Source organism: Salmo salar, chromosome ssa05, assembly GCF_905237065.1.
Source record: "Salmo salar chromosome ssa05, Ssal_v3.1, whole genome shotgun sequence".
Taxonomy (NCBI): Eukaryota; Metazoa; Chordata; class Actinopteri; order Salmoniformes; family Salmonidae; genus Salmo; species Salmo salar.
This window is the reverse complement of record NC_059446.1, coordinates 37213253-37239280: the sequence shown is the minus strand read 5'-3', so window position 1 is coordinate 37239280 and position 26028 is coordinate 37213253. Positions and strand designations below refer to the sequence as shown.

Below are 26028 nucleotides of genomic sequence, written 5' to 3'. Positions count from 1 at the left end.
CCCTCTGGTATTCTGGTGTGTTTTGTAACATAACTACTTTTTAAATGTATGAACATGGAGATGCATTGGGACTGTTGTTGTTAGTCTGTTCTGGTTGCACTACAAGTAGAAAACGATATGCCGCTGAGAACCCCCTCAACAACTGTGGGGCTATTTATAGGCCCCCCATGACTAGAGCAGCTATGGCCTTTCAGATGTAATAGTAGCCATGTCTTTTCCTAGACTCCTTACCTCCATTTAAGCAAATCTTTGAAGACTTGGACTTGTCAGAGCAAGTCCACATCAGTATTGAGATGCACCTGGATGCTGAATACCTGCATTTTGAATCAGGAAATGTTTATTTACAGTTTGGTCATTTAGCAGACCAATCCAGAGCGACTTAGATACATAGATATCCTATTACACTGAATACAAATATAAACTTTACATGTACAGTGTTGGTCCCATGTTTCCCAGAAATGTTCCATACATACCAAAAGCATATTTCTCTCAAATTTTGTGCATAAATTTAACATCCCTGTTAGTGAGCGTTTCTCTTTTGCCAAGACAATCCATCCACCTGACAGGTGTGGCATATCAAGAAACTGATTAAACAGCATGATCATTACACAGGTGCACCTTGTGCTGGGATGAAAATGCCACTGAAATGTGCAGTTCTCACACACAACGCCTCACGTTTTGAAGGAGAATGCAATTGGCATGCTGACTGCAGGAATGTCCACTTCTTTACCATAAGCTGCCTCCAATGTCATTTTAGAGAATTTGGCAGTACGTCCAACCAGCCTCACAACCGCGTAAGTAACCACGCCAGCCCAGGACCTTCATATTCGGATGGAGGGGATGCCAAAGAGTAATTCTTTCTGTAATAAGGTCCTTTTGTGGGGAAAACTTGTTTTGATTGGGTGGGCCTATGTCCTCCCAGGCTCACCCATGGCTGCGGCCTGTGAAATCCGTAGATTAGGGCCTAATGAATTGATTTAAATTGACTGATTTCCTTAACTCTAAAATCTTAATTGTTGCATGTTTATTTGTCTGTATAAAATATTGTACAATGTACAGTTGTGGCCAAAAGTTTTCAGAATGACACAAATATTAATTTCCACAAAATTTGCTGCTTCAGTGTCTAGATATTTTTGTCAGATGTTACTATGGAATACTGAAGTATAATTACAAGCATTTCATAAGTGTCAAAGGCTTTTATTGACAATTACATGAAGTTGATGCAAAGGGTCAATGTTTGCAGTGTTGACCCTTCTTTTTCAAGACTTCTGCAATCCGCCCGGGCATGCTGTCAATTAACTTCTTGGCCACATCCTGACTGATGGCAGCCCATTCTTGCATAATCAATGCTCGGAGTTTGTAAGAATTTGTGGGGTTTTGTTTGTCCACCCGCCTCTTGAGGATTGACCACAAGTTCTCAATGGGATTAAGGTCTGGGGAGTTTCCTGGCCATGGACCCAAAACATCAATGTTTTGGGTCACTTTTGCCTTATGGCAAGGTGCTCCATCATGCTGGAAAAGGCATTGTTCGTCACCAAACTGTTCCTGGATGGTTGTGAAAAGTTGCTCTCGGAGGATGTGTTGGTACCATTCTTTATTCATGGCTGTGTTCTTAGGCAGAATTGTGAGTGAGCCCACACATGAATGGTCTCGGGATGCTTTACTGTTGGCATGACACAGGACTGATGGTAGCGCTCACCTTGTCTTCTCCGGACAAGCTTTTTTCTGGATGCCCCAAACAATCGGAAAGGGGATTCATCAGAGAAAATTACTTTACCTCAGTCCTCAGCAGTCCAATCCCTGTACCCTTTTCAGAATATCAGTCTGTCCCTGATGTTTTTCCTGGAGAGAAGTGGCTTCTTTGCTGCCCTTCTTGACACCAGGCCATCCTCCAAAAGTCTTCGCCTCACTGTGCGTGCAGATGCACTCACACCTGCCTGCTGCCATTCCTGAGCAAGCTCTGTACTGGTGGTGCCCCGATCCCGCAGCTGAATCAACTTTAGGAGATGGTCCTGGCGCTTGCTGGACTTTCTTGGGCGCCCTGAAGCCTTCTTCACAACAATTGAACCGCTCTCCTTGAAGTTCTTGATGATCCAATAATTGGTTGATTTAGGTGCAATCTTACTGGCAGCAATATTACATTTACATTTAAGTCATTTAGCAGACGCTCTTATCCAGAGCGACTTACAAATATCCTTGCCTGTGAAGCCTTTTTTGTGCAAAGCAATGATGACGGCATGTGTTTCCTTGCATGTAACCATGGTTGACAGAGGAAGAACAATGATTCCAAGCACCACCCTCCTTTTGAAGCTTCCAGTCTGTTATTCGAACTCAATCAGCATGATAGAGTGATCTCCAGCCTTGTCCTCGTCAACACTCACACCTGTGTTAACGAGAGAATCACTGACATGTCAGCTGGTCCTTTTGTGGCAGGGCTGAAATGCAGTGGAAATGTTTTTGGGGGATTCAGTTAATTTGCATGGCAAAGAGGGACTTTGCAATTAATTGCAGTTCATCTGATCACTCTTCATAACATTCTGGAGTATATGCAAATTACCATCATACAAGCTGAGGCAGCAGACTTTGTGAAAATTAATATCTGTGTCATTCTCAAAACTTTTGCCCATGACTATATACAGGTTTTATTTCTCTTCTCTACAAATAGCCTCAATGTAAACTGATCCTCAATGTCTTACGTTTGTTTTCTTGGAAAGCTTTGAGTGCTATTATGATGCAATAAAAGTCCTATCAACTGATTTGAGCCAGGCTGTGGATTAACTGCATTGTTTGAATGGAATGTTGGCAGTGAATATGAAAAATGTATGGTATCATTCAAACTGTGGCTAGCTCTCAGAACATAGTGGAGATAAATTCTTAAGCTATGCATTTTATCACAGCACTGGCAAACAATGGCTGACCTTTTGACTGTCATAAGATTATCCATTCTAGTATTCTAATTCTATGGTCAGATACTTGCCATCTTCTCCCAACTTGTGTACGTGCGTGAATATTTACTGGCCTTTGTCCACCACTAAGAAGCTGCTAGATTATGGGGAAAAGACATGCACACAATTAACAATTTTATTAAAAAAGTATTACAATAAAACCCATTAAAAAGCAAAACTTTGACTATACAAAAGTTTCCCAGGGTACAGGTATAAATATTGAAGCTTCACACAAAGTGAAGCAGTGCTTGCCTATTAAACCTTTGGTTTGGGATTGATCTCAAAATGCCAGTGTTGTCAGGAAAATGTTGGAACAGCTTCAAACTTGATTGAAACAAATCTCTTTCAATGCCCAGCTGATGTCGATAACATAAAGAGGGTTTAGGAATATCAAATGACGACTCACTGAATACTTAATTGCAAAATGGGGAAGAACAATGAAGCACCACTCATTCTCCAACATGTCTTCACCGTGGTCTTGAAGCAGAACTTGATAACCTGACTATGAACGTTTGATAGAACAATTCAACTTACTCCATCAAGTGCATGAATAACAAAGTAAATGTTACTATAAACAAATGGCTTCCAAAAGTGAGTTTAGACCCTACTTCATACAGACATCAATGGATAAAATGAAGGGATACACTAACTGGTACGATGAAAAGCTTGTCTACACAGGAATGAACTCAAGGCTATTCAAAAGTGGTTTCTATCCAAAAGTGGTTTCTGTACTGTAGTCAAGGCTGAGGATTGTGCTTTAACAGGCTTCATGATTATTGCAATAAACCATTATCATACGTACAAATCACTGGTAGCACCACTTCCATAGGAAATTTAATTTGACTTTGTTGTACATGATACAAAAACATTGCAGGAGCATGTATCAGTGGTTGCTTGGTTTCAATACAAACCACTGAACAGTAATCATTCTTTCCACGTAATATTTCCACAGCTACGGAGTCACTTTATGAGTGGGGGATACATAACGGGCTGTCCTTTTGGCAACTACTGCTGTATATAGGGGCAATTTTCATGCAATATAATTTATCAGACACTTTTTTCCAAAGTGCCTTACAGTTAGCACATTCTGTATGGGGTCTACGCCTTGTAAATCAGGGGGTGTTGAAACTTATTTTTCTCGGGCTTTGCCAAGGTCCAGAGTGCCACACTCAAAATTGGTTATTTGAATCGGCTGCATTTTTGAACGCCGTGCTCCAAATGAACTGTAGTGTGGGGAGAACATTTCTGATCATATCATTTTCAATCTAATAATCTCTTAAATTATTAAAAAAGTATTTTCCACATTTATACCAAGCCTCTGAGTTTTCCCCTGAATAAAACACATTCATGATATTAATTCAAACAAGATTCAAATAGATTACATTCAGGTCTCCTGAAATGTCATTATGCAATCATAACATGCATACTATGTTTACGTATACAAAACCACTTTCAAAACATTAAAACTAAGGATGTTTAGCATGATGTGTGAGGAGACGAGCTTTCTAGAGTGTCCCTTTCAGAGAGAAATTGTCTGTAGCCTGCTTATAGGAAGTAGAAGCCTCATGAAATCCTGACAAGGTCAGGGCCCTGATGTGTGATTAACCAATCTGGCGGTCACGCTGTGGAGAGCTCCACCCCACTGTCACACACGCCGCTGTCCTCCTGTCCGTCCAGCTTCAGATCCTGGACACGTCCTGGGAGACAAGTGGGGGAGGGAGTTATGGGCAGGTGACTTATATCCCAGATGATTCTATTTAAATCTTATAAGGTATGCTAGTATATATATATATATATATGTCTCCTGAAATGTGTATATATATATATATATATATATATATATATATATAGTACATAGAGCTACTGGCAGAGTCCTTTTTGAGCTTACCTAAGAGCTCTGTGGTGCTTTGGGGAGCTAGAGGAGCCTGCTCTGTTTCACACAGTGCCCCCTGCAGTACTGTCAAAGCGGTGGAGTTATCCACCGTCCTGAGTCCCTCCAAAAGGTCCTTGACCATTCCCCCGGACACCTACAGACAGGGGCATAGAAGTGTTACTTATCCACCAACTATCGAGTCCAAATTAAACGGAAGTGATGAAAAAAAGTCCCCAAGTTTCAATGAGAACATATGAATTCATTTTCTGTGCTGACTTGAATTCAAGGTGGGAGAAATCCGAGCAAGAGAGAAGAAACTATCAATGTGAAATTTCTAATCTTACAATGCCTATGTTTCCCCCTCATGTCTTTGTCTGAATGTTGATTAATGTGTCCTGGCACAACACCAGAGAAAAGGAGGAGTAAGTTCCCAGAGAAACCTTCAGCTCTCTTAGGTTAGGATAGTGTGTGTGTACCTCATAGCTGTCCAGCAGTGTGCTGGCGGGGGAGGGGCTGAGTCTGAAGGCGCTGTTAAGGATGCCCAGCCCCAGCGTGTTTGCCAGGCTCTCCCAGCTCCCCCCCTGGCACTCAAGGGCCTGGCATAATGCCCGCTTTGTGTCTGAGCCCAGGCTCCGCATATCGCCTACAGAAACATGACACCGTTAGCTGTACTCCACAGTGGACAAGAACCAAGATGAGACAGCCGTACAACCCTATGGCTTAAGACGTAGAGATTACAATGAAGGGGGTTGTTTAAACTGAAGTGCAGGAGCCGACCTTGAGGGGGGATGAAGACTGGGATGGTGGTCTCTGGCTTGTACTCTTTGCCATTCAGAATTTCCAACACCTAGAAGTACAAGGAAGAGAGAGAATATTTAGCCAACATTCAAATAGATAAAAATGAAATGTTCTTTCAACTCGTGAATTCACGTCAGCCGTTTCGTCGTCATAAAATGACGTGTGTTATCTTTAGAGTCAAAATGTCAAGGTGTGAGAAAGGACTGTAGCAATATTAGTCAGTGAGATACGTGCGAGACGATAGCAGAACATGGAGGAAAATGACTTCCAGAAAACACATCAAAGTGTGTGCATGTGGAACCTACCTCAGGAGTGGCTGCCATGTTAAGAGGAGTCATCCCTGGGATGTAGCCTTCATCCTGCTCCTCTTCCTCATCCACATAGCAGTCATCCTCTCTGAAGAACAGGGGCTCAAAGTTCTCTTTGTGAGGATTGGCACCTAGACATGAAAAGTTTGATCAAGTCATGTCTGCCTTTGAGCTAGGACTATATTACCAAAGAGCAGTTACAGAGAAAACAAAGACATCGAACTAAGCCATTTTCACAAAAGGGGACAGTTTGAAGAAACTCAGTCATACCTGCAGCCATGAGGAGAGCGGTCAGTTTGACAGAGCCCCGGCCTGCTGCTATGTGGAGAGGGCTGGAGCCGTTGTAGGTGCAGCAGTCCACATCAGCATTCCCCTGCGGAGGGAGAGAACACCGTCAACATACATCTTACACCCAGTGGCGACCCGTCATTCTGACATTAGAAGTGCCCATCCATGAAGGCTCAAGGTCATTCGCCACAGATAAAATGACGTCAAATCATGTTATATGTTACAGTGGCTTTGATTGGACTGATCATGTCAACGTCATACTTTCACGAGCTTAGCTAGCAGTCATCATCATGAATCAAGTCGACAATCTACTGGCAAATCCTTTTCAATCCTTGTCATGTGACGATAAATAATGAAGAGAAATTCTAGATAAAACGTATCGGTGCTCATCGGCCATTGGACATAAACATTACACAACAAGTTGGAAATCGCAAATTCAACAATGAGTGGTATGGAAGGTGTGTCCAAATATGTATTGTATGCTGCTGCATAAATGATGTAATATACCAGGGAGATATGTATACTGTGGCTAAGAAAGTAATTATCTATACCTCCATGTGGCTCACGCTAATAATTTGGTCCCTTTTCCCCTCTTAATTAGCCTATAGCCTGTTTTAGAAAAATGTAATCATTGAATATTGCAAGAGCTTTCATTGCTTATATGCCCCTGTTATTTATCCTACAGTTCTGACTTGGTGTACAGGGAGAATACTGCAAGAATGGCTCATGTCCTGAATTCTGTCGTTGTACATTTCTAAAGTGCTGAACAAATAGTTATACCGACTACTTGCTCATTAATGTCTTAATCGAAATTACGGCTTGCCTCTTATCCGCTCGTCGTTCACTTATGCCATAGTTTGTACATCTCAATTGTCAGTAGAAACTACATTTGTTTAAACAAGTCAGCCATATCAGCTATGTTTTTTAAAAAGCCAGTAAATGAGGCTGAATGAACTGTTTCGCTGCCAGACAAGGCTCCGCTGATAGCCAGGTGTAGCCGTGGTAAGACATTGGGACAGATTTATGTTGGCCCTTACAGTTTGTGGGCACCGTTTGTCACCGTTATAGCACAATTCATGTATTGTTTAGTGTAGTGGCTTTGCTGGCATGCATAATTATTATTTTGAAATTTAGTTTGCCCCACCAAGATGTACATGCTAAAATCGCTACTGCTTACACCCATGACCCATCCACCGTCACAAGGAAAGGGCTACTTGAGTTGTGCTAGTTTGCCACGTTCTAGTTTCACCTTACTAAATACACTCTAGGTCTCCCTTCCAGGTATTGACCAGGCCCAACTTTGCTTAGCCTCAAGATGGCAGCCAGTAGAAAGATGCAGGGTGGTAGGTATGGAGGTAGGCAAGGCTTCTACGGTACGTACCTCCAGTAGCAGGCAGCCTGCCAAGGAGACATTGTCCAGCTCAGTGGCCAAGTGGAGTGCCGTGCGGCCGCAGCTCCTCTCCTGGACCTCCACATTGCCCCCGCTCACCAGGAGGTCCCTGAGGGAACATAGGCTGTTGGCCAGCACAGCCAGGTGGAGGGAGCAAAATCCTGGAGGATAAAAGCACCGTCATGCTCTAGTTGACTCTTCACTTTCTACTATGCATGTGTCTGTGTGTATAGGAGTGTGTGTGTGTGTTGTACCTGCTGTGTTGGGGAGGTCCACTAGTTCCACCACCTCTCTGTGTCTTAGTAGAAATCCCACCATCCCTCCCTCCTTCTGCTGAGTGGCCAGGTGTAGAGCTGTGTTTCCGTTGCGATCAGACAGAGTTACATCAGCCCCAGCCAATACGAGGGCCTCGGCCGCCTCCTTCTGCTGGGTTATCACCGCTAGGTGCAAAGGAGTCTGGGATAGAGGGACACAAAGATATTACTGTCTGTTCTGTCACATCACCACAGAAACACAAGGCTTGTTAGTGTACGTGTTTGTTACCTGGTAGAGGTCATTCCTCATGTTGAGGACCTCCTCTCCAGGCAGGGCAGAGAGCACCTGGGCTAGACTCCTGACTGCGTCTGTCTGGCTGTGGATCACACCCAGATGGAGACCACTGAAGAAACAGAGGACAAGCCCAGATTGGCATGTGCTACTGGAGAAACTATGCCATATCAGGGTTATATATCCCATTGGCATCAATGCAAAGCTGAATGCTGACGGACACAAAATGGAAGCAAATCAATGCAGTTAGAAAAGTTAGACAAATGCAGTGAAAGTCGGAGTTATGTTTATGTTAGGATTAGGTCTGAAGTGATAGGTTGAGGGGACGTACGTGTCGCCGTTCTCGTCCTGAGCCGTCATGAGGTGGCGCTGTGGAGCCATCAGGTAGCGGACATCTCCAGTGACGGCGTAATGGAAGAGGGCTTCAGCCTGCCTCTCAGCCACATCCACCAGCCTGGCTTCCAGCACGCATTCTGGACACAAAAACACTGTTATTAACAACCCTGGCTTCCAGCACAAACACACAGTCCTACACCGACAAGTACAGTAGTCTGTTCCCTTGCCCAGTGGCTCACTGGCTAATCACTATACTCATTTCCCTGTTGGGCGCACCGCCAGTCCTGTCCCCTGGTCCTAGCTCCACACCAGCCCCTCTCTCCTCACTTGTCTCCCCGGCAGAGGCATCCTCCTCCGACTGGGCTCGGTCCGCCACCACTGCCCCCGAGGACGGGTCATCGCCCATGTCGCTGTCATCACCGCTGTCCTCCGCTCTGCTCTGTGTAGCTGTGTCGAGGGAACATGGTTGAGCTTCATTCCTATCCTGAACTTAGATGGAATTGGTCTAGCAGACAGACAAACACGCTCACCATGTTTAATGCCCGCCCCGCCACCACTCATGCCAGGGGAAAAGCCGGCGTTATAGCCGGTGCCGTAGTTATTGTAGGTGGAATAGGCCTGGAAGTAACCTAAAAGATAAAACAAAGCTGTTCTTTTGAAGTGGTTACACATTTCCTTTTAGCCTAAATAGACAGTAAAGCTTTTGAACTTGTACTTCGTCTCGTGTGAAGGACTTTGAGAAATTGCCCATTTGAAGTTTACATGGCTTGTCTCGTTCACCTTAAAATCGCATTCCTTCTGTTGTGTAAAAATGAACGACTCAGAAACATTTTTGGGTGTACCTCCTCCCCCTGAGCCGGGTCCTCCCCCCGTAGCGGAGCCTCCCCCTGTTCCCCGGTACATGCCCCCTGCTCCACCTTGGCCGTTGTAGTCCTGGAAATTAGGCAGGGTCTTCTGTCTCTTCCTCTGCACCTCTTCCTTATCTGAGAATGAAGACCAGGGGCAAGATGAGCAGATTGACTTGACAGTTGACAGAATAGTGGGTTATGTCCAATTTGAACCCCGTGCCATAAGAATGGCACAAACTATAGTGGGTTGGGATAGAGACCAGCATGCACAGGGGGTCTCCAGGACCAGGTCTGGGGGTGTTTCAGACCGGCTCACCTATGATCTGTGGGTGGTAGGTGAAGGGCTTGGGCTCGCTCGTCTCGTTGTCCGATTTACGCTTCAGCTGCACAAACACTGAGGTGGGCTTCTGGAGGTTCAGGTCTCTGTATTTGGGGGTCTTGAAAACAATGGCAAACTGTGGAAGGGAGTGGAGATTTTACCAGTGGTTAGGTTATAGTACTGTTACAGGGGAGGAAATATAAAAACAGACTTCATTGTGTGTCACTGACCTGTCGATGGACATCAGTGGGGGAGAAGTCCCCAAAGGCCTCCCATGTCAGCCCTGTCTCGTCATCCTCATAGAAGCGTACCTGGATGTCATCTGTAATGACAGGGGAAAAGGTACACTGTCACAACCCCACTTTCAAACTAGGAGTAAAAGAACAAACTGGTGACGTGAAAGATATTGGAGGATAATAGAAGACAACTAGAAAAAAATTAAATACTTATTTTCAAAACCAACATGTTTGCGCATATAGGGTTGATGAGAATCTTTCACGTGTCATCGGTCATGGAACCAAAAGGAAATGTCAATGTCTTTCCAAGGTAACCAGGAAGTGGTGCCACCCACTACTGACAGCCCCACAACTACAGACAGAAGTATTTGAATATCCTATTGGAATGTTTTAGCTGCACCGTACATGTCCTTGACAAGAAAACTCAAGTCCTGGGAGAGCTGCTGGGTGTGCAGACCTTTGCTCCAACCCAACACTAATATTTCAAAGAATTGGCTAAAATCGTGATCTTCAGTATGTTTTGTCTGAATGAAGTGTCTTAGAGCTGGGCTGAAACAAAAGCCTGAAGGGCTGATGTAGTATATCACTGATTGACTCTGCAAAGCATGATACAGCGAGTGGACACTCTTACTGTCAGTTGTGGCTGCTTCGCATGATGCATTGTTGTCTCTTCCTACTTGCCCTTTGTGCTGTTGTCTGTGCCCAACAATGTTTGTACCATGTTTTGTTGCTACCATGCTGTGTTTTCATGTGTTGCTGCTATGCTATGTTGTCGTCTTAGGTCTCTCTTTATGTAGTGTTGTCTCTCTTGTCATGACGTGTGTTTTGTCCTATATTTTTAATCCCAGCAGGAGGCCTTTTGGTAGGCTGTCATTGTAAATAAGAATTTGTTCTTGACTGACTTGCCATGTTAAATAAAGGTTAAATAAAATAAATAAAAAAGGTAGAAATAGACTCGAGATGAAGCCTTTGTTTGGAGGTCAAACAGCAGAGCCCAAAAAAAGACTTGAACTTCTGTCCCAAGAGAGGATCTTGCATTCCAGGGTTGTTGACGTTCTGCCGCAATACGGCAAAAACAAAAAAAGGTAGAGAGAGGACAATCTAGAGGCTAAAGAAATGCACACCTATTTAGGCGAGGTGCTGGCTAGTGGAGTAGAACACTTATGAAATTAAAGGAGAGCCGCACACTCTAGGAGCTCAGATGCAAAAATGTAATAACCTAATAACCAACGTTTAGACAGACAGGCTGTCTTCATCAGGGTATAATGACAAACACTGCGGGGTGACTAGTTTATATGGTGTCTGTAATCATGGTCGGGTGTGGCCTGATATCATTGGTTAATTCTCACATATTAAAATAGGATCTACATTTATAAGTGCCATTGCATTGAGCACAGCCATTACACTTGTAGTTTCCATCCAGTAGGGGCGAAAATAAACGTTGTGCAGGGATATCTTGGGGTGGTAAATCAGAGTTTACCAATTGATCTCGGAGATTTCTGCCCAGCGTGAATACGATCAAGGGAGGGTCAGAAAACACATTACCGATACTGTCATCCGATCTTTGAATGTGCCAATGTTTGTGAACGATTCCCTTAATTTGTTCAGAGCACTTTGAATAGCGGGTAGTTAGAACGCGAGAATGCTTATTTTTGCGAGACTGACCTTGAAAAAGGTCATGTCTCGTTTTGTTTTGAATTTTCTCAATGGCAGTATTAATCTGACCATTTTTGTACCCCCCTCTCCTTGAATTTTCTTTGCGTCTCAGCCATAGATCTGTCAAAAATCTGAATGTTTTTTGCTAATTTTTTTGATTGGACAGAATTGGCTGTGGGGCAAACTGTTTTACAAGGGAAGTGGGTGACAACTATCAGCCCTCAACAAACTGTTACGATCAGTTGGTTTCCTTTAAATATCAGTGTATAGAACATTATCTTCGCATGATGTATTATCTCCTCTACATACAGTTGAAGTTGGAAGTTTACATACACTTTAGCCAAATACATTTCAACTCAGTTTTTCACAATTCCTGACATTTAATCCTAGTAAACATTCCCTGTTTTAGGTCAGTTATGATCACCATGTTATTTTAAGAATGTGAAATGTCAGAATAATAGTAGAGAGAATTATTTATTTCAGTTTTAATTTCTTTCATCACATTCCCAGTGGGTCAGAAGTTTACATACACTCAATTAGTATTTGGTAGCATTGCCTTTAAATTGTTTAACTTGGGTGAAACATTTTGGGTAGCCTTCGACAAGCTTCCCACAATAAGTTGGGTGAATTTTGGCCCATTCCTCCTGACAGAGCTGGTGTAACGGAGTCAGGTATGTAGGCCTCCTTGCTCGCACACGCCTTTTCAGTTCTGCCCACAAATGTTCTATGGGATTGAGGTCAGGGCTTTGTGATGGCCACTCCAATACCTTGACTTTGTTGTCCTTAAGCCATTTTGCCATAACTTTGGAAGAATGCTTGGGGTTATTGTCCATTTGGAAGACCCATTTGCTACCAAGCTTTAACTTCCTGACTGATGTCTTGAGATATTGCTTCAATATATCCACATCATTTTCCATCCTCATGATGCCATCTATTTTGTGAAGTGCACCAGTCCCTCCTACAGCAAAGTAGCCCCACAACATGATGCTGCGACCCCCGTGCGTCACAGTTGGGATGGTGTTCTTCAGCTTGCAAGCCTCCCCCTTTTCCCTCCAAATATAACAATGGTCATTATGGCCAAACAGTTCTGTTTTTGTTTCATCAGACCAGAGGACATTTCTCCAAAAAGTATGATCTTCGTCCCCATGTGCAATTACAAACTGTAGTCTGGCTTTTTTAAGGTGGTTTTGGAGCAGTGGCTTCTTCCTTGCTGAGCGGGCCTTTCAGGTTATGTCGATATAGGACTCGTTTTACTGTGGATATAGATACTTTTGTGCCTGTTTCCTCCAGCATCTTCACAAGGTCCTTTTCTGTTGTTCTGGGATTGATTTGCACTTTCCACACCAAAGTACGTTCATCTCTAGGAGACAGAATGCGTCTCCTTCCTGAGCGGTATGACAGCTGCGTGGGCCCACAGTGTTTATACTTGCGTACAATTGTTTGTACAGATGAACGTGGTACCTTCAGGCGTTTGGAAATTGCTCACAAGGATGAACCAGACTTGTGGAGGTCTACATTTATTTTCTGAGGTCTTGGCTGATTTCTTTTGATTTTCCCATGATGTCAAGCAAAGAGGCACTGAGTTTGAAGGTAGGCCTTGTAATACATCCACAGGTACACCTCCAATTGACTCAAATGATGTCAATTAGCCTATCAGAAACTTCTAAAGCCATGACATCATTTTCTGGAATTTTCCAAGCTGTTTAAAGGCACAGTCAACTTAGTGTATGTAAACTTCTGACCCACTGGAATTGTGATACAGTGAATTATAAGTGAAATAATCTGTCTGTAAACAATTGTTGGAAAAATGACTTGTGTCATGCAGAAAGTAGATGTCCTAACCGACTTGCCAAAACTATAGTTTGTTAACAAGTAATTTGTGGAGTGGTTGAAAAACAAGTTTTAATGACTCCAACCTAAGTGTATATAAACTTGTTCTCTTAGGTCTCTCTTTATATAGTGTTGTGTTGTCTCTCTTGTCGTGATGTGTTTTTTCATATATACATACATATATATATATATATATATATATATATATATATAATAAAATATATATAACACACACACACACACACACACACACACACACACACACACACACACACACACACACACATATATATATATATTATTTTTTTTATCCCAGCCCCCATCCCCACAGGAGGCCTTTTGCCTTTTGGTAGGCTGTCATTGTAAATAAGAATTTGTTCTTAACCGACTTGCCATGTTAAATAAAGGTTAAATAAAATAAATAAATAAAAAAGGTACAAATAGACTTGAGATGAGGCCCTTTGTTTGGTGGTCAAACAGCAGAGCCCAAAAAAAGACTTGAACTTCTGTGCCACGAGAGGATCTTGCATTCCAGGTTTGTTGACATTCTGCCAACAGGCCAATACGGCAAAAACAAAAAAAGTAGAGAGAGGACAATACACCGCTATAAACCTCTTCCTGGAAAAGCAGGCCGGAGGACTTCCTTCATGAACAGTATGATGATGTCACACAGAAGTAAGAGCCGGAGAGATAATGCTTCAGACTACGTGTTGACTACGTGTTGCTTCAGATTGCGTGTTGCTTCAGACTACGTGTTGCCTCAGACTACGTGTTGCTTCAAACTGCGTGTTGCTTCAAACTGCGTGTTGACTACGTGTTGCTTCAGACTGCGTGTTGACTACGTGTTGCTTCAGACAGCGTGTTGCTTCAGGCTGCGTGTTGACTACGTGTTGCTTGAGACAGCGTGTTGACTACGTGTTGCTTCAGACAGCGTGTTGACTACGTGTTGCTTCAGACAGCGTGTTGACTACGTGTTGCTTCAGACAGCGTGTTGACTACGTGTTGCTTCAGACAGCGTGTTGACTACGTGTTGCTTCAGACAGCGTGTTGACTACGTGTTGCTTCAGACTACGTTCTCATCTTCATGATAACGGTGATAAATCACCCTCGGGATCATAGATGACAGATCCATTCCCTTGTCACATACTGTACCTTTCTGGACCTTGTCACAGAGCAGGTAGACCTCTTCTCCCCCTGTCACATACTGTACCTTTCTGGACCTTGTCACAGAGCAGGTAGACCTCTTCTCCTCCTGTCACATACTGTACCTTTCTGGACCTTGTCACAGAGCAGGTAGACCTCTTCTCCTCCTGTAACATACTGTACCTTTCTGGACCTTGTCACAGAGCAGGTAGACCTCTTCTCCTCCTGTCACACAGCCAGCTGTGCGGTCCATCCGCACAATCTTCAGGTTGGATGCATTAGGAGCTTCTGCAAACAGAATAAGGGAACTCAGATCTTCTGTTTAGTGCAGGCAGAATACCTTTACTTCTCATTTATTGACAGCTAATAGGTACAGTGCCTTCAGAAAGTATTCAAACACCTTCACTTATTCAACATTTTGTTGTATGACAGGCTGAATTCAAAATGGTTTAAAAATAATAATAATCTCACCCATCTACACACAATACCCTATAATGACAAAGTGAAAACGTATTTTTTTATTTTTTTTTTAAATGTTTGTTTTCAAACCCGAGTCAATACTTTGTAGAAGCACCTTTGGCAGCGATTACAGCTGTGCGTCTCTAACAGCTTTCCACACCTGGATTGTGCAACATTTGCCCATTATTATTTTGAAAATTCTCAAAATTGGTTGTTGATCATTGCTAGAAAACCATTTAAGTCTTGCCATAGAGAAAAAACATTTTTTCTCTTTGACATTATGGGGTATTGTGTGTATGCCAGTGACAAAAATCTAAATGTAATTCATTTTCAATTCAGGCTGTAACATAAACAAAATGTGGAAAAAGTTAAGGGGTGTGAATACTTTGAAGGCACTGTAAGGAAAACACTTTTCTCTTTACTGTGCATAATCCATATTGGATTCCTTGTAAATCCTTGACATTGCCCATTGTTATCAAACTGGAACCACTATTTTATTTGTTTCTCTTCAAAAATATTTTCTAATTTCAAAAAACCACAGAGACACCAAATGTGGAAAAAAAAAAAGACTTGACACTAATTGTGTGGATGCTTTCACACAGTAAAGGGCAGGCATCAAAATGAAAGTGAAGGCCTAGTTTCAGCCTGCGAGAGGAAGCCGAGTAAGAAACGTGACGTAGCGGAAGAACAGAGCTAGGAAAATGAAACCAGTGCACACTGATGTGGTTTTACTTCAATACATCTTAAACTCAGTGACTAATTACATGAATTCAGTATTGACAGGCACAGGAATGGTTCTATTAATTTGTTCAAACAGTAGTTCCTTCCTGAGCTTCATTAAGCTGAGGCACTACTGGGTACTATGTAGCCTAATATGGTGTGTTTCTATGGTGAGGTGGGGGACCTTTGTCATAGATGGACTTACTGAAGGGTAATGGAACAGCCTTCACTGATAATGTAAAGAAGAAACAAAATGGTGGAGCACAGACAGTTCTTCTTGGGTCATGGCTAAAGACTGTTTTAGCTAGCTAGCTAGAACCATTGTTATGTTGGGGTCACAGCGCACATGGAAACACAGCACTAATGGCCTAATCGTTTTTATTTTCTCATAAATCATGCATTGACGTCAACGGGCACATTTTCACAAGAACTGAAGTTGATTTGGCGCTCAGTGACTAGGTGGCTGTTAGTGACTTACTGCTGTCGAAAATGGGGTCTGATATGACGGGGTCCAGTCTACGGGAGAAGCCCCCGTCACTATCTGGGAGGAAGGCTGTGAACATGAGGCGCACCACGCTTAGATCCATCTCTTTAGCCTGCTTGGTTGCTGCACTGCAGATCATGCTTCTCTGGTGATCTGAAGGCAGACACACACACACACACACACACACACACACACACACACACACACACACACACACACACACACACACACACACACACACACACACACACACACACACACACACACACACACACACACGTGAAGGTTGAGTGTGAAGTTGGCGATGCGTCTATATTCATATATATGCAAAACAACAAATATTCTTAGAGCTCTGCAGAAATACATTCATTCATTCAAATTGTCTTAAAGGTGACTGACCAGTGAGCTCCCGGGGGATGCGGACCTCTCCCTGGATGGTGTCTATCTCGGGGTGGATGACAATACCACAGTTGTAACCCATCCTGTAGGCCTCAGTCATACGGTCCTCCAGTGTCTTACTCACATTCTTCTTGGTCACGTGGAGGATGCCCAGGTTGGGGAAACTGTCACAAGGAATGTCTGATTTACATGTGGTACATTTTTAAGAATTACTACAAGATATAAAACCATAAGGTCAATTCAAGTTAGATGGGGAAACCCTAAGTGAGAAATCACATCATTACATATGATCTCAAAGGAAGGATCTATAATGGTCCTATAGGAAGTCCAAACATTTCTGCAATGTTGTCAATAAGCAAACAGTTAAAGGTGTTAAACATACTCATTTACCGGTAAGCTAACTGGTTCTTTCGGTGGTGTGTGTTAGGGCTGTGAAGATCATGGAATTTTGGTTAACGGTTTGCAAAATTAAGGCAGGCAAATCTTCTCCTCTAGTGGATCAATCTATCACGTGCAGTGGTCATGCCTCTGGGTTATGCACATAGACGTGACGTTTGCTAGCCTATTTGATTTCAAATTTGTTTGTTTTTAAAAAAAATAAATTTTTTACATTTTAGTCATTTAGCAGACGCTCTTATCCAGAGCGACTTACAGTAGTGAATGCATACATTTCTTTATTGTACTGGCCCCCCGTGGGAATCGAACCCACTACCCTGGCGTTGCACACACCATGCTGGCGTTGCAAACACCATGCTCTACCAACTGAGCCACAGGGATAATTTTTGCTTTTGCTTATGCAGTGCATTCGGAAATACTCAGACCCCTTGACTTTTTCCACACTTTGTTACGTTACAGCCTTATTCTCAGATTGTTCCCTCATCGACCTACCCCCTAACGACAAAACAAAATAGTTTTTAGATGAGAGTTTTTAGATGCCTTTTGGCAAACTCCAATCGGGCTGTCGTGTAACTTTTTCCTGAGGAATGGCTTCCGTCTGGTCACTCTACCATAAAGGCCTGATTGATGGAGTGCTGCAGAGATGGTTGTCCTTCTGGAAGGTTCTCCCATCTCTGCAGAGGAACTCGAGCTCTGTCAGAGTGACCATTGGGTTCTTGGTCACCTCCCCGACTAAGGCCCTTCTCCCGATTGCTCAGTTTGGCCAGGCGGCCAGCTCGAGGAAGAGTCTTGGTGGTTCCAACCTTCTGCCATTTAAGAATGATGGAGGCCACTGTGTTCTTGGGGACCTTCAATGCTGCAGACATTTTTTGGTATCCTTCCCCAGATCTATGCCTCGACACAATCCTGTCTCGGAGCTCTACGGACAATTCCTTTGACCTCGTTGCTTGGTTTTTGCTCTGACATGCACTATCAACTGTGGGACCTTATATAGACAAAAGTGTCAAACAACCTGTTTTAACTTTGTCATGAAGGGTTATTGTGTGTAAATTGATGACGAAATGTATTTTAAAGTTGATCCATTTTAGAATAAGGCTGTAACGTAACGTGGAAAAAGTCAAGGGGTCTGAATACTTTGCTGAATGCACTGAAAATGTCCACACACCAATAATGACATTGGCTAGCTAAATTCAGCAGACAGAGTGGTTGGATTTTGGCATATTTTTACATCTTTACAAACCGGAGAATTATGTGCACTGCAGCTGGCTACAGCAGCATCTAAGGGAGTGCGCATTTTGAAGAACAGAGCGTGCCAAGACAGCGTGTTTTCGGGAGGAGGTGGAGACAGTTTGATATCTAGATGGATTAAGGTAGCAACACAATTGTTCATAATCATTCATTTACACTACTGCTATTGTGTAAAATATATCTACTATTGAAAATAAAGTTTATTAAAACCTTTTTTTTTTTTTTAAATGATCTATTAAACTGTTATTTTATTTATGGTCTACATCCATAAATTGTTGGTTACATGTTTATACAATTACGTTGCCAGCCCTAGTGTGTGTTGATGCGGGCGCTAACTAGAGATGGAGACGCACCTGATGCTGCAGTCTTTGGGCTGTAGGTCTGTGATGCAGATGCCCTTGTCACACTGCTTGCCCACCAAACTGTGGGCATGGAGGTGGGCATCTTTAGAGTTGGTCACCAGCTGTACCACCACACGTGCCAACCCCTGGTAGTTACAGATCTGCAAAGACAGCAGCAATGTCCTTTTTAGAGGGAGACACTTTTTAGACAAGATATTAGAACGATAGCCTCGTGTGCCAGACTGCTTACATAGTATGGTGGTGTTTTGTGTAACGATTTTGTATTTTTTGTAAAATCTAAAATGTGCTCTCGGGTTTATTGGCTCTTAGCCTGTGTAGCTAGTTCAGTCATACCTTGACTGAGTGACAGGCTCAGTTAGGAGCTGGAGTGTTACTGTCACTTTGTGCTTTGTTTCTCATGTGGTTATTCAGACACTCTCTAGGGGGAAAATGAGTCACTTTTGCAACAACACACACATCATTAGAAACAGTTAAAAATCCCAGTCTAAATGGTGAACCATTTCTGAGTGATGAAATAACCAAATGAGGTTAGTCACACACTTTCTCTAGGGGGGGGGAGGAGTGTGTCACTCATATGTCAAAAAACACATACATACAAATCACACAAACACACAGCATTCAAAACAGTGGAATATGCCAGTCCAAATGGTAAACAATTTCTGAGTGATGCGTTAACCAAATGAATACATGAAGGAAATGCTGAATGAAAACAGTTTTACACATGGCTCAGATTTTGACAAAGGGTTACATGCTGACCACACCGCCTGTGTTGTGTGGGAGAGCGTTGCAAAATAAATGTACACATACATCTTATTCAATAATTTCATCCAAATGTTATCAGGCGCTAAAAAAGAACATGGTTCTATTTTAGACACTTGACGCGCTGTCAAGTCCCACCTCTCCCATCGGTTTTTAGGAGCGCGCACACACACACACACACACACACACACACACACACACACACACACACGTGGGTGACTGACAGATGAACAAGGTCCACACTTCAGTAGGTTGCATTAACCGGCGTGGAGCCAGTTTGGTCATCATGTTAGGGAAAGGTTCCACACTGCGACCATTTGACTTGGCAATGCGACACACATTTTATTGACTCCATACATTTTCTCTTCTAATATTTCACCCAGACCTAAAAGAATTGTCCCTTATGTTGTTTATGAATTGTTGTGCAGTTAAGAACTCCAATGTTGTTGTTTTTCTATTTAAAAAGTGTGATTTTGATAGTGAAAACTGGGGGAAATCACAGTCCTCCTCCAAAATAAATTATTTAATAGATTATTTTTCAAAATTGGTGCGACCAAAACATGTGCTGGTGTCACCAACTAAAAAAGTCAGTAGCACCAGTGGAAAACGTTAGTGTAGAACCCTGGGTTAGGGTAGGTTTCACAATCTCAGTCCTTCATGTAACCAGAGCTATTTTCAAACAATGACAAAATGTCAAGTTCTTCCACAACTTCAGCTAAAGATCCCATCCTTCCAAAACCCCTCACGGGAAACCCCTCAGCTTATCAGTCACCCATTCTTCACAGAAAAGAGAATGCACACTTCTCTTCAGTGAACAGAAATGAATTGCATGCAGATGAATGACTTTCTATGACACATACACCAACGTCTCACAAAGTTCTGTTCGAACTAACAGGAAGCCAACATATATCCAAAAATAGTGTAAACAACATGCTTGATCTGTCAAAGGCTGATACCATTCATGCTGCCACAATGATGCATCACATACAGTACCAGTGAAAAGTTTGGACAACACCTACTCAATAAATTATTTTCTTTATTTTTACTATTTTCTACATTGTAGAATAATAGTGAAGAAATCAAAACTATGAAATAACACATATGGAATCATGTAGTAACCCATAAAATATTTAGATTTGTTTAACACTTTTCTGAGATTCTTCAAAGTAGCCACCCTTTGCCTTTGACAGCTTTGCACACTCTTGGCATTCTCTTAACCAGCTTCACCTGGAATGCTTTTCCAACAGAGTTCCCACATATGCTGAGCACTTGTCTGCTGTTCCTTCACTCTGCAGTACAACTCCTCCCAAACCATCTCAATTTGTTTGAGGTCGGGTGATTGTGGAGGCCAGGTCATCGAATGTAGTACTCCATCACTCTCCTTCTTGGTCAAATAACCCTTACACAGCCTGGAGGTATGTTTTGGGTCATTTTTCTGTTGAAAAACAAATGATAGTCCCACTAAGAGCAAACCAGATGGGACGGCGTATCGCTGCAGAAGGCTGTGGTAGCCATGCTGGTTAAGTGTGCCTTGAATTCTAAATAAATCACTGACAGTGTCACCAGCAAAGCACTCCCACACCATCACACCTCCTCTTCCATGCTTCACGGTGGGAACCACACATGCGGAGATCATCCGTTCACCTACTCTGCGTCTCACAAAGGCAAACCAAAAATCGCAACTCATCAGACCAAAGGACAGATTTCCACCGGTCTAATGTCCATTGCTCGTGTTTCTTGGCACAAACAAGTCTCTTCTTATTATTGGTGTCCTTTAGTAGTGGTTTCTTTGCAGCAATTCGACCACGAAGGCCTGATTCACGCAGTCTCCTCTGAACAGTTGATGTTGAGATGTGTCTGTTACTTGAACTCTGAAGCATTTATTTGGGCTGCAATTTCTGAGGCTGGTAACACTAATGAACTTATCCTCTGCAGCAGAGGTAACTCTAGGTCTTCCTTTCCTGTGGCGGTCCTCATGAGAACCAGTTTCATCATAGCACTTGATGGTTTTTGCGACTGCACTTGAAACTTTCAAAGTTATTTACATTTTCCAGATTGACTGAATTTCATGTCTTAAAGTAATGATGGACTGTCATTTCTCTGCTTATTTGAGCTGTTCTTGCCATAATATGGACTTGGTCTTTTACCAAATAGGGCTATCTTCTGTATACCACCCCTACCATGTCACAACACACAATTCCACAAATTAACAAGGCACACCTGTTAATTGAAATGCATTCCAGGTGACTACCTCATGAAGCTGGTTGACAGAATGCCAAGAGTGTGCAAAGCTGTCACTTTTTTGGCTACTACATGATTTCATATATGTGTTATTTCATAGTTTGATGTCTAAACTGTTATTCTACAATATAAAATAGTACAAATTAAGAAAAACCCTTGAATGAGTAGGTGTCCAAACTTTTGACTGGTACTGTAAATGATTAACTCTGGGAGTGACGGATGCTTATGTATATCAACACATGTAATGGACACAAAAGGTAGAAGTATGCCTTCTAACCACTTTGAAATCTTACACAAATGAATTACTACACTGTAGACAAACGCCTTCACTTCACCTCTTTCTGGTTCTCCCAGCCAAAATTGGCCTACATACAAAACCAACCACGTTCCAAGAAATGGTACATATGCTGTTACGTGCAGCAGTCAGAGGGTGAGACTGAAGAACACTTTTTGAATTTGCCTACCTAGAAAAGTCTTTAGCCTGCCCTTGAGTTCAAATGTCTCGCCTCAAGCCCCGTCTTTATCCACTGCATTTAAAAGAGAACTCATATCAATGTACTATGTAACTTTATGTACAGAAGCACAGCATAGACAGTGGGCTATATCTGCCTCTACAACCTATAGAACAGGTTTGAGAGACACCTCTATGTTTAACACTGAGGCAGTCAAGAGTCTGAGACCGTGGAGGCGATCTGAAAACACAGTTTCCTGTTGGTGATAACACTCGACAGTCCCTAGTAATTACCTCTATGACACAGGAGGAAATTCCCAACAGGCTTGAAAAACAAAGAAAATGGCGGGGGGAATTTATATACACTCCCCTCCATATGTATTTGGACAGTGAAGCTAAAATTGTAAATGTGGCCTTATACTCCAGCATCTGGGATTTGAGATCAAACATTTCATATGAGGTGGGGATACAGAACGTCACATTTTATTTGAGGGTATTGTTATACATATGTTTTTCCATTTAGAAATTAAAGCACTTTATATACAGTGGCTTGCAAAAGTATTCACCCCCTTGGCATTTTTCCTACCTTGTTGCCTTACAACCTGGAATTATCATTTATTTTGGGGGGTTTGTATCATTTAATTTACACAACATGCCTACCACTTTGAAGATGCAAAATATTTTTTATTGTGTCAAAATAGCTAGAAATAAAGAATTTTCTTCTGAAACTCGTCAGTCTATTCTTGTTCTGAGAAATTACGGCTATTCCATGCGAGAAATTGTCAAGAAACTGAAGACCTCGTACAATGCTGTGTACTACTCCCTTCACAGAACAGCGCAAAATGTCTCTAAACAGAATAGAAAGAGGAGTGGGAGGCCCCGGTGCACAACTGAGCAAGAGGACAAGTACATTAGAGTGTCTAGTTTGAGAAACAGACGCCTCACAAGTCCTCAATTGGCAGCTTCATTAAATAGCACCTGCAAAACACCAGTCTCAACGTCAACAGTGAAGAGGCGACTCCGGGATGCTGGCCTTCTAGGCAGCGTTGCAGAGAAAAAGCCATATCTCAGACTGGCCAATAAAAATAAAAGATTAAAATGGGCAAATGAACACAGACACTGGACAGAGGAACACTGCACTGCCTAGAAGGCCAGCATCCCGGAGTCGCTTCTTCACTCTTGACGTTGAGACTGGTGTTTTGCGGGTACGATTTCATTTCAGTTTAATCCACCTGAAAAGACAGAACAAATAATACAACAAATAGTGGTTAAACTCAAATATACCAATTGATTAAAAAACAAAAATGTATTTTTCTATATAATTTATCATTTTAAAAATTTTTTTAGCAAAAATAGGGCTGGTGGAGTTGTCACACATGCAGCTAACACAGACATATGGAAATGTCTGCTCTACCCAAAATTACAACCAACTTATTGCTGCATTACCATAAAAATGGAAGAGGCAAGTGGAAGGGGGAAAAGTAAGGAACTTATCTGTCGGCCCTGCATTAAAGAACATAAATCGTAAAAGGAAATTGTTTCAGTTTCATTTAAGGACCAAAATTGACAGCTGTGCCATATAAATTGCAAAATAGTTGGGAAGAGATTTTCGATGTACTGATTCCATGGCACATGGTTTATGAATTGACACGCAAATTGTTTTGGTACTGTCCATATGTAGCTCGTTTTTGGTAACAGGTCCAGGAATGGCTGAAGAATTGTAACATTTACCTAGACCTAACGCTGCAGATAGCAATACTGGGTGATTTGAAAAGCCATAGTCAATCAATCAATAATATAATCATTATTTTAGCAAAAAAATGTATCTTTAATTTACAATCTGTAGAAGCTATGAGAATAGAAAGGTTCAGTGCTGTTGTGAAGCATCACAGCACAGTTGAAAAATATATGACAAATAGAAATCCAAAATGGATGGTGTTAAGAGATAGATGGGAGGGGTTGAATGGAGCTGAAGGGTGGGACTAATAACAAGATAACAAACGTAAAACATACAGGGTCTGTAAAATGTATATAGGTTCAGAAATGTTGTGAAATAGCACAGTTACAAATAGAAATCAAACTGGATGGACATCAGAAAGAGAAAGGCCAGGACTAAAAACAAACAAAATATACTCTTGTAAAATAGATTGTGTCTGTAAAATGTGTATAGCATGTATAAACTGAAGGTAGAAGCCTATATGTCTTTGTTTATTAGTTTACTCCAATTGGGGGAAGGGTGGTAGGGTTTGTGGGGAATAATAAAGGTATATTCTAAAGAAAATTACAAAAAAATACAAAAACAATCCTGTGAACGGAACTTAGAGCTTACTGAAGAAATTAAGAGAACATTCCTCTTTCCCCTGACCATTGAATGACTATCCATTCTCATGTCTCGCTCCAATGAAAGATCACTTAAAACCTTTTAGCAAAAAACCCTCAGGTGTAAAGGTTAAAATGTATTGAAACAAAAGCACGCTCAGAAGATGAGAGGTTGGAGTAAGTGACTCATCACCAACAGACAATACCTACTCTTACTGCTTGAGGGAAATACTTGGAGGCACAACAAGAGGGGATTTCCCAGAGTACAGTCTGAACATAGTTCAAATTGCCTAAAGATACATTACTTGTATCTGTGTGTGTTTGTGAGGGGAAAAATGTTGTAATTTGTATGAACAGATTTCTGTCAGGAAGGACATTTAAATGTTAGCTTGAAATACAGGCGGAGCTGATCAAAAAGTTTTCATTCACACATGAAAAAAATGATTACACCTCAAACACGTGAGACACAAAATTCCTAGGAATGTCACGGGGAATTCCTACTTCCGCTTGTTTAGTTGAAAGATCAAAAGAAGAAAGGAGAGAAGGACGGACAGCAGGCCTCAAGGAGGGAAAGGAAAAAAGAAAGTAAAGGAGGGTAGGGAAAGAACAAAGGAAGAACGGAAAGACAGAATGAAGGACAGAAGGTGTGACTGAAGAATGGAAGGAGAAAAAAATAACATCAGGAAGGACATGTTGGTGGGACCATAGAGATACATAAAGGACTCATCTTTGTATCTATGCCATTATAGCATCTGTGACAGCATGGGCAGAGTCATTGAGACAATCTTCGTTTTGAAGTAGTCAATGTTTTCTTCACGTTTGGCTGATCCCTCCTGATGACCCAGTTGGACATGACTCCCACCCAGGTCCCACCCAGTTGACTATATTAAAATGGTGGAAGCCCTCAATTAGAGGTCTTCACGGATCCACCTGTACCCGAATGCCCGATCAAGAACTCTAAATAATGTCACAGGTCTGGGTCGGATCTGATATGTCTTGGGTATGTATCATTTTAAAATGACTTGTCCGGAAGGGCCCGTACAGATCCAAACACGACTGCTGCAGTAGAGAGAATCATTTGATCCTTTATGCGGCTGCTCTTGCTTTTCACGAGATTGGAGAGTGTGGCTTGTTGTTTGACAATCTTAAGTCAACAAAGCGGCAATAGGCTACAGCCATAGAGCCTCGCGCCGTCTGTGGCAAAAGTTAGGAGATATCTAATCAATGGAAGATGGAATTAAAATGACAATTAAAAGTTAAAGAAGGAGGATATGCTACAACGACCAAGAGCCAATGTGTAGGCTGCTACTTAATTTTCTGAATGGAGTTGTTGTTATTATTAACTGTAGGATGAGAAAGCGCATGCCGTGTAATACTATGTAATCATATTGGATGATGAATAACCTAGCTATGCAGCTATTAGCCTACTATAGCGCGCGTCAGCTTGGTTGGTTGCTGTCTCTTCCTACTCAACTTGTCACTCGCTCACACTCGCGCTTTATCAGCGCCGGTTAATAAGGTAGCTTAAATTACTTTTCTGCTTCTTCCCTCACTCGGATCGGACCGGGTCTGCATCCGACCAGGTCTATACAGATGGGATCTAGCGGTCTTCGGGATCGTTCGAAACGGGTCTCTATATTAAAAAAATTATTTATGCATATTGGGTCTGAGTGG

General features: G+C 42.2%; 1 protein-coding gene across 4 annotated transcripts in view; it reads right to left on the bottom strand.

Moving 5' to 3' along the window:
• Positions 1–3067: 3067 nt before the first annotated feature.
• LOC106604768 (nuclear factor NF-kappa-B p105 subunit) overlaps positions 3068–26028 on the bottom strand; it is a 36157-nt gene continuing 13196 nt past the window's right edge. For 3 of the 4 annotated variants that reach the window (XM_014199785.2, XM_014199784.2, XM_045718143.1), the window contains exons 6-24: positions 18576–18724; positions 16579–16742; positions 16174–16332; positions 14700–14804; positions 9882–9973; positions 9649–9787; positions 9327–9467; positions 9015–9113; positions 8761–8931; positions 8480–8621; positions 8146–8260; positions 7857–8058; positions 7594–7763; positions 6195–6297; positions 5922–6055; positions 5596–5665; positions 5295–5461; positions 4834–4972; positions 3068–4642 (exon numbers count right to left, since the gene is read on the bottom strand). In XM_014199785.2, the coding sequence (XP_014055260.1) occupies positions 4563–4642; positions 4834–4972; positions 5295–5461; positions 5596–5665; positions 5922–6055; positions 6195–6297; positions 7594–7763; positions 7857–8058; positions 8146–8260; positions 8480–8621; positions 8761–8931; positions 9015–9113; positions 9327–9467; positions 9649–9787; positions 9882–9973; positions 14700–14804; positions 16174–16332; positions 16579–16742; positions 18576–18724 (2541 nt within the window). In that variant the 3' untranslated portion in view covers positions 3068–4562. The remainder of the gene's footprint in view (positions 4643–4833; positions 4973–5294; positions 5462–5595; positions 5666–5921; positions 6056–6194; positions 6298–7593; positions 7764–7856; positions 8059–8145; positions 8261–8479; positions 8622–8760; positions 8932–9014; positions 9114–9326; positions 9468–9648; positions 9788–9881; positions 9974–14699; positions 14805–16173; positions 16333–16578; positions 16743–18575; positions 18725–26028) is intronic. The other variant, XM_045718144.1, reaches the window with a different exon arrangement.